A 13468-nucleotide genomic window follows, 5' to 3' on the forward strand; every position below is an offset into this window, starting at 1 on the left:
ACCCCATCTTCCACTTTTGTAAGATTTTCATCAGTCATGTTCTCTTGATGTGCTTCTTTCCAACCCTAAAGTTGAAGGAGTAAAAGTCTGATATTGTGATCTTATTGGTAGAGTAAGATGGTTAAAGGAAGCATTTGTAGCACATATGTCTGTCTTAAATCTGTACCCAACTAGTGAGATTGTTAGTGTTACATATGCTTTATACTATTGTATTGGCCATTAACTCTTAGATGTTTCTTTAGAACGACATGAAGTACAAATCGATTACATACTAAAGTGATAGAATAAGTTCATTTTCAATATTGTACCTACACGGAGCTTATGTTGGCCTATTCGTTTATAATGTACAAAAAATGGCAGATCCGTACACCTAATATCGGGATTCAAACTACCTCATGTTTCCTAATACAAGTATCCTCTAGTGACTATATTAATGATAGCACGAACGAAACCACCTCTTACAATTCACCACGTTTATAATACATGTTTCTTTTATTGACATCTCTAATTAAACCGGACTCCTTGCTTCTTTGAGGGCATTTAACTGACGGGGCAACAACAGTTAGAATTGTCGTTGCAGAAGGCTCTAGGGACCGGTGGCTTGCCATGGCCGGCGCAGAACTGCTTGCACCGGCCTTTGGTGCAGTGTGGAAAATAGTTCGAGTAGCATGATGCCGGCAGAGGAAAAGCAGCAATCTCATGATCCACCTGCATGGGTACCTGTAAAAAAGAGAGAAATATGGAATAGTCATGTTACTACACATAAAAGGTTATGAAACTTTAATTTTAAATCTCAAAAAAATCAAAACTTGTATTAACCATCGAAAGTAGTATAGCCAAGTCTGAAACGTGGCACTGGGATTAACCATGCATGCGGGAGTGTCAGGCTCATTTTTCTAGCTAATTATCTCCATTGGAAACCAAAAGGTACAACATAGTAGTAGATCATCTCCACCCAAATTGTAATTAATTGCATGATCAGCCAATTAATCCCAATGGCAGATCGAGGGGGGGGGGGGGAAGAAACGGAACAATTAAGATTTCGGCTCTCGGACTGAACACTAGCTAGCTTAATTCCGCTGAGGCCATGAAATCTTGTTTACCTGCTTAGCATCATCATGGCCTGGAGGTAGCTGCGCGTCCACCACGAGAACGACGAGATGGAGGAGGAGGAGGAGGAGGAGGAGGAGGAGAACACGAGTCTTCTTGGTGGATGCCGCCATGGTGAGGATGATGGACAGAGGAGAGAGGAGCTAAGGGAGGCCATGCCTTTTGAATCTGCCCAGTGCCCGTCCACGTCATGGAGTCCAGCACGGAAGCAACTAGCTCGTGGGATGGATAGAACGACATAGACAGGACACAGCACACTGAACTTTGTACGCATGCAAAAACAGAATGGAAACAATCAGACCAACAGCAACAGAGACAGCGCCCACACGTATGCGCTCCTGATCAGGTCAGGTGTGTGTGCATCGACTGCTATATAGGACTACAACTTCTCTATAGCCAGTGTGCGCGCTCGATCATGTGCCTACGTAGGTACACTGATTGAAGGTAAAAAAGGAGAGGCGATTCTACACATTATATATCTGATCGATCCACTCTTGAACAAAGCTCAGCTGTCGACAGCGGCAAACATATACGATGCGATTTACACATGATGGTACACCGCTCTTTTACAGGGGTTGGGGATGAGGCGTTGATCAAGGCGGTATCCTGGTCACCCCCACCATTTGGCTCTGTCAAGGTTAATGTTGATGCAGGTTGGGATTCTGTGTCAAAAATGGCAGGCATTGGTGTCATTATCCGCGACCACCTGGGACAGCCTATCCTCGCTGATTGGAAGCCAATTACGGGCTGCGCAAGTGCACAAGAGGCGGAGGTCATTGCATGCCTAGAAGGTCTCCGACACCTGACTGCCATTCGTCGCTGGCCTGCTTTTTTGGAATCTGATTGTGCTTGGGCGGTGCATGTGATATTGGATGATGCGGTGGTGCATGCTCCGGACTGGACCACGATTCTAGAGGCCCGGGAACTGTTGAAGATCTTCGGTGACATCTCCTTATCTAAGGTGGATCGGAGTCAGAATGGTGTTGCTCATATTCTAGCACAGTTAGGAAAATCAGGCTTTTCGGGTTGTATGAGTGATTCAGTCCCTGACTGCGTTCGGGATCTGATCACTGCGGATTGTATGAACACTGTGTAATCTCTGGGCAGCAGGTTTCTTACGCACTCTTTTCCTTACCAGGGTACCTAAGGGGACTGAAAGGTTTTTAATGAGGCGGTCTGCTGCTTTTATAATATAAGTGTTCTTACGTCAAAAAAAAAATGTTAGCCGTGTATGTCACGTTAATATAGTTAGCTAATATGTATGTCACATTAACTCTCTTTTTTGCGAATGTATGTCACATTAACTCTAACAAACTAGGTTAAATAAAGCTTGGTTACTTTCATTCACTCTCTACACACACTAAAGATACACCTAAGCAGCTTCCATTTCCAATACAAAACTCATAAATTTACTATTCCCTGTGATACCAATTATTTGTCACAACACATCATGTACATGTGTGCCTGTCAGCTCCGAGCCTCCAACAACTAATTGGAGCCTGAGGATGTAGTACAAAATTTGCCAAAGACAATAAATTACCAAAAAGCTGGTTTGCAAAGTTTTGAAACATACAGAGAGCGGGATGTCTCCTGAGTAAGCATTCCCGAAATGATACTCTTCTTTTATTAGCATATATATTTAATGAATTATTAATCGCCATGCTTCTTCAGGGGCATTTAACTAACGGGACAACAACAGTTGGAATTGTCGTTGCAGAAGGCTCCGGGAACCGGCGGCTGGTCGTAGCCGCAAAACTTCCTGCACCGCTCGTCACTACAGTGTGGGAAATAGTTCGAGTAGCATGACGCCGGCACGGGAAATGCAGCAGGCTCATGATCCATCTGCATGAATACCCATAGAAACCATCGATATATGGAATAGTTGTGTTGGCTCAACAAATTACGGAACTTGATTTTCAAATCTCAAAAAATACAGAAGAACATGTATGGGTGGTAGATACATAATCACCAAGAAAAAAATGGGCTAAATCTTCCGATCTCATCGTTGCAGAATAGCAGAAACTAACTAACCTCTTTGCGTGCGTGGCATGATGAGAGAAGAACGGTGGCCATGACCACCATGAGGGCGACCACGAAGCACAAGGAACTCGTGTTCTTCTTCAGCATCGCCATAATGTACACGAGGCCAGCTACACGTAAAGTTCTTTCTTTATTTGTGTTCTGGTTGTGATTTGCTATGTGTATATATAGACCCGTACCTGTGTGTGCCTAGCGTATCCATTAAATGGCTGATTGATTAATTGCATAATTTCAGGCGATCGATATCATAGTATGTCTTGTGAATGGATAAGTGGATAACGATGCATACAAATATTGTGTGTATGCGTAAGTGGATAGCCACATCATTAGATAAAAAAGTGGATAGGGTACGTGTATGATTAGCCTTGGCAGTTCCGATGGGTAGCCTTTGCAGCTTTTCCTGCCCCTCCCAGCAACGCCGGTCATGGCTGGTAGAACCGTCGTCCACCTATGGCAGCACCACCGGCAGCACCGTCGTCCCGGCTGACCGCACCACCGCCCCACCGGTAGCATCATCGCCTCCGCCGGAATATCGGCATCGCTGGCAAGCAACAGCCGCGATTGGCCTTTGCAGCTCCGCCGGTCAGCCTTTGCAGCTTTCCCCGCGGCCGCTCGCAGCTTTCCCGTCCGCCGCCGCTCGCTGACGCGTCCCCTTTAGCACCGACAACCAAAGCTTGACGCAGCGCCGACCTGTTGTTGCTGCACCGATGGCCAAGCCTTGCAGCATCGCCACCCCTTGCGCCACCCATGGCTACAACGCCGGCACCGAAGGTATCCGGGAAGAGCACGCAGGGTAGGGGAGCTGGCCATGGCGGAGCTTGCATCACTAGCAGTTGAGGGAGGGAGATGTGAGGAACAACGGAGGTGGAGGAGGTGGCAGTGCCGTTTGTGCAGATGGCGGTGTAGCACGACTGTTTTTTTTTTTTTGAGAAAAGATAATATATTCAAACTGAAATAGAAGTACATAGAGCACACACGCACTCACAGCCTGGAAACATCCCGAGACAACTGATCTGGAAAAAGAGCAAAACGGACCCAGGTAATCTAGAAATTACAAAGACGCCCCTTAGGGTCCAGCCTCTCAACCACCTTGCTCGCCGCATCCAATGTCCAACGTCGCCGAGGCTTCGCCGGGGAAGAAGAAGACGACATCGATCCACATCCATCGCCAGCCGGGGCTTGATAGCAGCTAACTGCGTTGAGGCACCGCATGGGACATCCGGCATAGCCGGAATCGAAACAGATGAACAAGCATCGGTGGGGAAACCATCCCCAAGCCACCGCCGGCTCGTCGTCGCCGTCTCCAGACCGGGCCAGAGAGGAAGACGAAGACGCCATCCCACTTCCGCAGATCCCCACCAGGCCAGACCATTGAGAAAACCAGACCTGAGCAAGCTCCTATACAAGCTCCATGACCTCGCAACGACGCCGGAGCCAGCGTCGCCGCGTCGGCGAGGTCCAAGCACAAAATCCACCCCGAGGAGGACGCCGCCGCAGCGACCACCACGGACGGACAGCTTGCTCACAGATCCACCCCCGACCATCTCCAAGCAGACCATCAGGAGTAGAGCTGAAGCACTTTATTCACCGCTGCCGCCAACTCCGCCACCGGCAGACGACGGCCAGCGCGAAACCTAAGCACCCTAGCTAACCTAGACTAGCTGCACAAGGATCCGTCCGGCGATTCGACTCCCCTCCTCCCTCCACCGGCAGCAAGGCCGACGGAAAGGAGGAGGGTAGCGGAATCGCCGGCGGAAAACGCGTCGCCTTCCCTGTCGCCCCTCCTGGGAACTGTAGCAAGGGGCACGACTGTTGTGCAGGGGGGAATGGAGTGTGGGAGGCGAAGACTCGGGAGAGGATAAGAACAAGGAAGAAGAAAGAGGGAAGGAGACGCATCTAGTGGCGGGATCCACGAGACACGCGTCGCAGCGGTGAGGCGGTGATTGCGAGAGGTTGTGCCTCCGACAGATTATAATACCTTTCGTTATATTATTTAGCTTTTGTTACTGGCTTAGTTCTTCTACTCAAACACTACTAACTGGATACTTCCAGTTTCATTGAACACACATATATGAATATTCTTTTTGTAGTGGTTGCGCATTTCTTATTTATTTGTTCATAGCTAATCTTCCAACATTTCATTCACAAGTCACAATGGCATATATGTTGTGTTATTTGATCTCAGCCAAATTTATTTTAGATGGTGCGCCCTGATGAAATGGCTATTCTATAGTATACGGAGTAGGCAAGATACTAAACAAATAAATTCTGGGTTGACCACCAATAATGACATACATGCGCATGCATGTGTTTGTTTGACACTAAAACGAGATAAAACTTGTGGATTAAATAACAGCACAATTTTGTGATGCGCAACAGGTCATGTATTTCCACAAGATGTGCCGGTGTGAGAGATCCTATCTCCTAAGTTAGATTTGGTACTTGGGCCATTCAGTCACATCAATTATTATTTTCAAACAAAATGAAATATATTTTTTGACATAAGTTCACATGTCAAGCCATCGGTAAGTCCTACGATTTCGATATGTTTAGCTTCAAGCGTGGCGGAACGAGTCATCTAGTAAAGTGAAACACAGCAGCACAATTGCACTGCCGCAAACGACTTGTAAAAAGCACTCCCAAAAGTAAAAATTATCACCGCTGCAGCAAGTAATAAGTATGTTGGTGGCAGCCTGAAGATCTTGTTGCTCTCCATTCCGTTCTCAAAATGCTCTCAAGAATGAGTAAAAAATTAAGACAAAACTAGCTCCTCCAAAATTTCAAAGTCAGGTAGGGCAACTCTTTCATTGCTTCAGTCTTGCAGAGAGTACTTCCTCCCGGTGAAGCGTCCGTCCTCCTTGCCCTTGTCGCCGCCATCGGTCTTATTCCCCATCTTTCCAGCAGCCGGCACAGACGCGCTGGCGCCGAACCCAAGCCCATTCTTAATACTCTTGCCCTTTGCCGCCGCGGGTAAGACCGGAGGGCCCGGCTCCACGGTCGTGCCGTCCATCTGCACCGCGGTGCTGGAGAACCGCCGGCCATGTCCGCGGGGGCTTGAAGTCAATGGTGGCAACCTCGCCAGGGCCGACGGTGAACTCCTTGGTCGACGTCCACGCGTCGGTGGCGGCGGCTCCACGTAGTCGAGCGGCGGGAGGAAGTCCACCTCGCAGTCGGTCTAGAGGGTGGACATTGCGTGGGCGGGCTTGGCCTCGACGACGTCGAGCAGGTACCGCGTGTCGCCCTCGGTGACGGTGTCGCTGACGGTCGTGCAGCTGTACTTAAAAAAATAAAAATAAGTATTAAATGAAATAAAATAGAAATGAAATGAAATGAAAATGGCATATGGTGCACGACAAAGGGAAGAACGCACGACAAAGGCGCCGTTGCCGTGCGTCCCAGCCACGCTTACGGGAAAGGGTAAGGCACGGCAATGCCCAACGTCGTTGTCGTGCTGTGACGCTTTGTCGTGCGGTGGTTTCTACCATTGTCGCCCGTCGATTCTTTGTTGTGCGCTGTTTTCTGCCATTGCCGGGCCCTCTTTTCCTTGCATTTAATTAGACTTTGCCGTGCGTCAGTTCTTTAGTGTGCATTTTCCTGATCGTACACGGCAAAGATTTATTTGCCATGCGGGAGCGCATGGCAAAGAATGGCTGCACGGCAGTGTCTGTTAGGTAGTGAGAATTCCACTCTTTCTGATCATGTCAGAAAGCACCTCTTGGAAAGTAGATCGAAAGCCAATCATTTCACAAAGTAATATAAATCGGAGAAGGTAATAATAATGGACTAAAACAACATAAAAACATGTCCAAAGTGCTTGATATGCAGTAAGCTTCTCGCTACCCGGTACGACGGATATAATTCAGGTTGAGTCGACGTAAACTTATAGGTATGTTGGGGATTTGGGGCTGAAGATCTTGTTACGCTGCGTTCCATTCTCAAAATGCTCTCAAGAATCAGTAAAAAATTAAGACAAAACTAGCTCCTCCAAAATTTCAAAGTCAGGTAGGGCAACTCTTCCATAGCTTCAGTCTCGCAGAGAGTACTTCCGCCCGGTGAACCGTCCGTCCTCCTTGCCCTTCTCGCCGTCGTCGGCCTTCTTCCCCACCTTGCCATTGGCCGGCACCGACGCGCCGGCGCCGAACCGAAGCCCATTCTTAGTACCCTTGCCCTTGGCCGCCGCGGGCACGACCGGAGGGGCCTGCTCCACGGGCTTGCCGTCCATCCGCACCGCGGCGCCGGAGAACCGCCGGCCGCCGACCATGTCCGCGGGGGGCTCGAAGTCGACGGTGGCGACCTCCCCTGGTCCGACGGTGAACTCCTTGGTGGACGTCCACGCCGCCGACCCGCGCGCGCGCGCCGGAGCACGCGGCGGCTCCACGTAGTCGAGCGGCGGGAGGAAGTCGACCTCGCAGTCGGTCTCGAGGGTGGACACGGCGAGGGCGGGCCTGGCCTCGACGACATCTAGCAGGTACCGCGCGTCGCCCTCGGCGACGGTGACGGTGTCGCCGACGGTCACGCAGCTGTACCTGGCGAAGTTGTACTCGAGGAGCTCCTTGGGGTGCTTGACCGTGAGGAAGGCGGAGGTGTGCGGCCGCAGCTTGAGGTGGGTCGCCTTGGGGAGCGACGTGCAGGTGAGCAGCACGAGGTGGTCGGCGTCGTGGAGGAGGCCGAGGCGCGCCATGGTGTGGGTGGGCACGTGCACGAAGCCCTCGTCGGCGACGAACTCCTGCACGCCGACGTGGGAGGCGAGGTGGGGGTTGGCGGCGTTCTGGATGCGGAAGACCAGCGGGTACTCCACCTCCACGGAGCCGAGGCGGTCCAGCGCCGACTGCGGCATCACGACCCGGTTGCCGTCGTCGTAGTCGGCCGCGGTGCCGCTGCCGAGCAGCGCCATGGGCCGGCACCGCAGGTACTGCGCGTAGACCGTGCGCGAGCGCTGCGACTGGAGGTACGCCTCCCAGTCCATGAACCCGTCGTCCTGCATCGGTGCATGGTCAGCTGCTGCTGCTGGTGGTTCACCCTGCAAACGCAAAGCACGTCAGTTTTCGCCGATCCGAAGCAAGAACACGCCATGGAATCACATCACGAGAAGCGAAGCAACCGCGCGTACGTACCATTGCTGTAAATCAATCAACAAGCGCGCAGAAGAAGACGTACAGGAGGCCGATCGATCGTCGACGGTGATTTCGATTGATCGATGAAGAATCGATCGATCTGTGAGCCGTGGTTGGAAGAAGAAGAAGAGATTTTGTGCTCTGTTTATATTCGACGTTCCGTGGGTGCCACGATCGGCTCCGTTCGGTACGAGTCGGCCCCGAACTGTAAACGGCGCCGACTACCTGACTGGGTCGGACTAGCCGGGCCCGCCTGGCGGTGACGTGCCTCTATGACGTGCGGGCCCGCTTCGTCAGGGCCGGAACCGGACTCCACTTTACTCCTCTCCGCGTGCTCCTCTGTTCCGTCCGGTCTCCCCGCCGCCGCCTCCTCTAAACCCTAACCCTAGATTAGGAGAATCAGCGGCGACCGGCGGCGGCGAGATGTCGGAGAAGAAGGGGCTCTCGAGCACGCTGCGGAACCTCAAGGTGAGGAATCGTTCCCTCCGCCCCGGGCGCTTCCTCTCTCGCGGCCTCTGACTGACTGACGGGGTGTTTCTTCTGCAGTTTATGCAGCGGGCGGCGGTCGCGCAGAAGCTCGAGGAGAAGGCGGATGCGGCGGTGGAGATGGAGGAGGCGGAGGTGGTGCTGCCCCCCGAGGCGAACGGCGGAGGAGGGGCCGGGTCGTCGGCCCAGGTCGCCAGGAAGTGGTATGGCGGTCGATTCAATTCCTCGGTTCCTCTCGGTTGCAGCTGTTCTCTCCGTATTCGTGTGCTTCACTCTATGCTTGCAATCCAGTCTTGCCAACCCTTGCGGTACCGTAGTTTCTGGCCCCTGCAACACTGAACAGAAATTAGTGAACTGGTTGCAGTAGACAACATAGATTGACTGTATAGCAGCAATGCAGTTTTCGCACTTTTTGTTATATGCTGTGCTATGTCCTAGTTTCTGATCCCTCTGAAGCTCAACGGATCGATGAAGGTTGCGCTACTTCTGGTTGAAATGTTTGGTAGGCACGAAAAACACACAGAAACTCCTGTGTACCGAAATTCACTTAGACAAGAGCACCACAGGCAGTGTTATAAGCAATGCTTTAAATAGTGGGCTATGGCAAATAGTGACAACCCTCGAAAACGGCTATAGCGGGGTTAAAATGGAGCTACATGGCGCTTTAACCGACAATTCTTCATAGATTTTATTTAGTGGCAATGTGCTCAAAATGCTATAGGTTGCTACTCAAAATCATGGTTATAAGTCTGACCAAAAAGATACTTAGCTAATGTAGTAGTAGATTGACTAGAAAGATACTTACCAGCACCTCATGTTTGTTAAGTGTTGCATGCTTGTCTATCTATCTTTTCAACTACATCCATCTTATGCTTCATTAGATGTTCTGCAGAGGGATTTTTCTTCCAGTTCACTCTGAAATATATTTTTGAAGAAGTACTAGCTCTGATTAATCGGTTGCTGCAGAATTGATGAACTAGTTTCTCTCTTTCAGCGTAGTGGTCATGGAGGGTAATCCACATCCAGGAGCTGTCAAGGGCCGAATGTCATTCCAAAACTTCAACCCATCCATTGACGTGAGTTCTGTTGGTTATGTTGCATGTCATTGTCGCAGTTGTTTCCTTTAGATCTCTGTTTTCCTTACACAAGCCTAGACCTGTATGTAGAAACTAAATGACGAGGCAAGTGGTCGCCCAACACAATCAGCTTCACCTAGTAATTCTCATGAGGACATTGCGAATACAAGCAGGTTAGCAATTCAGTCAATCAGCTTAACTCCTTTTATCTATTGAGCTACATTTGCAGTGCAATATGTCGCAAGATACCATTTTAGCTATCGTTCAGGATTGATACCTCGCAGATATTAAGTAGTTATTTATTTATCATTGGTGAATATGGGATTTTGTTGAGTTTGGCATGTCTTTTGAAGTGCTAAAAAATCAGATATGTTTTCAAGGGAACTGTATAGAAGTGTATATTGTCATGGTGTAATGAAGGATGATTACATTTTACTTTTTTTGTTTCAATAAGTTATGGGTTCATGGAATTAAAAAACTGTAAGAGTTTCATACATATTGGAAAAAAGTTTGCATTTAGTTATATGACCTCAGGTCTAATCTTTCTGTTCAAACTACTGATAAGAATTAGATTCAGCTTGATCTCTTGAATCCTGCCAGTGTGCCATGGACAGCATATTCACCAAAGCACTTGCATTTGCACGTATGGCTGTATGCATCAATCTTTCTTTGACATGTAATTTTGATGTTTCTCAACGACTTAAAAGTGTGAAATGAATTTCCATATGACTCCAAAGTTGTAACGAAACTGCAGAACTGATGACGTATCAGCAGCATCAAGATTCAGAGACTTTAATATTGACAGTTCAGAAAGCATATCCCTGAGCGAACTAAAGAGAAAAGAGCCTGAGCTTGAGATGGAAACACCACCATCTCAAAAGCCGCGGAAGACCTCAGTTTTTGGGAATCGCAAGTCGAACAAGCGGGGGAAGCTCGACTATAACCTCCTCAGACAAGGGAAATCGAAATGAGCTGCAAGTTAGCGTAAGCTAGACTAGCTCATGTACTCTATGTATTATGTATCTGATTAGATCTGTTTGCTGCTCCCTAGATTATTTTTGTAGTAGGATGTAGCCAGGTTGAACCCGCAGTGCTATATCTGTTATTTAACTCTGCATTTCATATCTTACTCGGGGAGGTTATGTTTGTTTGCACTTTTCTCTTCTTTCTGGTTGTGTTTTTACTACATTATTATTACTCTGCTAGAAGTTGTAAGATTATGCAACAGCTGTGAGCATTACACATTTGGTAATGTGTTTTGATATGCCATGCATTATCGGTTGTGCAATTGTGTCTTCTCTGAATTTTCGACTGAATGTTGAGATCTTTTCAGAACAGAAACACCAATCTCGGAAACTGCTGAAGACCACTTGTTGTTGCTGGTTGGTCATGTTCGCAGAGTTGAACAAGCGTGAGAAGCTTGACTGGAACCTTTTCAGACAACGGAAATTGAAATGTTGTTTTTTTTAGCAGAGTTGAACAACGGAACTTGAAATGATGGTTAGTCATGTTCGCAGAATTGAACAAGCGTGAGAAGCTTGTCTGGAACCTTTTCAGACAATGGAGATTGAATTGAGCCTTCTTTTTGGCAGGACCAAGTTAGCCTGAGTCATGCAGTCCGTATGTGCTCTCCATCTGATCAGTTCTGTGCTCTGTTCTCTGAATTATTTCTGTAATAGCACGTAGTCGGGTTAGTCCAGCAGTGTTATGGCTGTTATGAACTTTGGGAGGCGCCTACTGCTGACTAACACAACTTACTTGCGGAGGTTAGAGCATCTCCAGCCATGTCAGACAAAAAAACGTTCCCACCCGTATACCTTAAAGCCTTTTTTTTGTCCGGCGGCGCCCCGAGCCTATCCCCGCTACAGGAGACGTCCTGGGTAAGTCGGACATAACGAAAAGCGAGGCGGGCTGCTCTGTCAGTGACTATTTCCATAGCCGTTGGCTCGCGCCTTTTATTTCTCATCGCGCCTTCCCTCCCGTGCCTCCCATTCCTCTGCCGCTGCTGGATTTGCCGGCCGGTTCGATGGCCGATCTCTTATGAGAGTTGGCACTGTCGTTGCGGCTTGCTTTCTCGCCGGCCTTTTTGCCGCCGCTTCGCCAGCGCGTCAAATCTGCCCACCTCCGCGCACACATGGTGTTCGACGATTTGTCAGGTAGGCGCGATTGGCCGTTGTTTGTTACCTCGTCTGCCATGACGCAATTTTAACCAGTAATTTTGGTTCAGACATGGATAGCGACGACGAGATGCTTGTCCGACTGCTGGAGGACGAGCAAGCCTTCGACGACGACATCCGGGAGCATTTGCTGATCATCGTGTCCCTCCAGGACATGATTGGCACCAAGGTGGAGAAGCGGAATAGGCCGCGCCGTGGGGGATCAAAGCCGGGGAGAAAGAAGTTGAAGCCCCGACAGAGGATGGAGGGGCATACCATGCTGCACAACGACTACTTCGCAGATGAGGCAACACATCGTATAAAAAAAGTTTGGGAGCGGCGTTTGGGGGACGGCGGCTAGGGAGCGACGTCCCCAAACGCTGCACGAACAAAACACGTCCCCCAAACGCTCGATCTGGCGCCGTTTGGAGGATGGTTTGGGTGACGTGACTGGAGATGCTCTTATGGCTTGGCTATTTTTCTCTTGTTTTGGTGGTATTGTAAATTTGTAATCAACTATTAGTTGTTGTACGATGTAAGATTCTACCACAGCTGTAAGTATTACAGTTTTGGTAATTTGTTTGATATGGCGTTGTATTATAGGTGGTGCAGTTGTGTTGTGCTACATGTACATCCATGTACTGGAAGGCAATCTACCAGCTTATATCGAACTTCTAGTTCTTCTCACTTGGGCTTTGGTGTATATCCGTGTTGTACTGTTTTTTATTGCGTAAAGCTTGATGTGTCTATAGCAGTAAGTGATTTGTCCACATTGATGGTTGTAATTTTATTCCGCATAGTTTTTGTTATCTGCTGGTAGTTCAATTAGTTGCTTCCATTCAAAAAGAAACCTCGCTGAACTCATGACGGTCGAATCGTCAAACATTTGTTAGGAATTTTTTTCCTGTCATTTTTCTTCACTTATTATATTGAAAATGTTGAGGAATCTTAATCGCTGAGATCAGAAGATTCAGCCCCCGTTTTTTCTTCCAGATTGTGTATCTACCAGCCATATATGTCCTAATACGGCCTAAAGTTCTGTAATTTTTTTAGATTTGAAAATGAAGTTTTATAAGTTGAAAGCTAACTCAAGTATTCCATATACCGATGGTTTCTATGGGTATTCATGTAGATGGATCATGAGCCTGCTGCTTTTCCGTGCCGGCGTCTTGCTACTCGAACTATTTGCCGCACCGCATTGATGAGCGTTGTAGGAAGTTCTGCAGCTACAACCAGCCGCCAGTCCTGGAGCCTTCTGCAACGACAATTCCAACTATTGTTGTCCAACTAGTTAAATAAAGGGATTTCTAGTTTCGTGCCCCTGGTTCGTTAGTTGTACTCAGTTTTCCCCAGTCCCTTAGTTTTTCCTCAGTTTTCCCCTCCTCTAGTTTGAAACACGCACAAGTGCTGGAACGGCCGGTAGCCGTCGGGTCGGAGGCCTTGACCGTTAGTCCGACCGGGTGGGGCCGCACGGGGGCAGCTCCTC

At 48.9% G+C, this 13468-nt stretch overlaps 3 protein-coding genes across 3 annotated transcripts; 1 reads left to right on the top strand and 2 right to left on the bottom strand.

Moving 5' to 3' along the window:
• Positions 1–289: 289 nt before the first annotated feature.
• LOC124662042 lies at positions 290–1256 on the bottom strand. Its single transcript, XM_047199927.1, has 2 exons — positions 1104–1256; positions 290–720 (listed from the first exon to the last, which is right to left on the bottom strand). The coding sequence occupies exons 1-2, from the start codon at positions 1221–1223 to the stop codon at positions 541–543; spliced, it is 300 nt and encodes a 99-aa protein (XP_047055883.1). The 5' UTR covers positions 1224–1256; the 3' UTR covers positions 290–540.
• Positions 1257–6325: 5069 nt separating this feature from the next.
• On the bottom strand, positions 6326–7831 carry LOC124664388 (ubiquitin recognition factor in ER-associated degradation protein 1-like). The gene is made up of 3 exons (XM_047201922.1): positions 7490–7831; positions 7194–7423; positions 6326–6422 (listed from the first exon to the last, which is right to left on the bottom strand). The coding sequence occupies exons 1-3, from the start codon at positions 7829–7831 to the stop codon at positions 6326–6328; spliced, it is 669 nt and encodes a 222-aa protein (XP_047057878.1).
• An 835-nt stretch (positions 7832–8666) lies between these two features.
• Positions 8667–11070, top strand: LOC124666825. The gene is made up of 5 exons (XM_047204151.1): positions 8667–8732; positions 8811–8953; positions 9745–9826; positions 9917–9999; positions 10581–11070. Exons 1-5 carry the CDS (start codon positions 8688–8690, stop codon positions 10795–10797), a joined length of 570 nt encoding a protein of 189 aa, XP_047060107.1. The 5' UTR covers positions 8667–8687; the 3' UTR covers positions 10798–11070.
• The last annotated feature ends 2398 nt before the right edge of the window (positions 11071–13468 follow it).

Source organism: Lolium rigidum, chromosome 6 (genome assembly GCF_022539505.1).
Source record: "Lolium rigidum isolate FL_2022 chromosome 6, APGP_CSIRO_Lrig_0.1, whole genome shotgun sequence".
In the NCBI taxonomy this organism is placed as follows: domain Eukaryota; kingdom Viridiplantae; phylum Streptophyta; class Magnoliopsida; order Poales; family Poaceae; genus Lolium; species Lolium rigidum.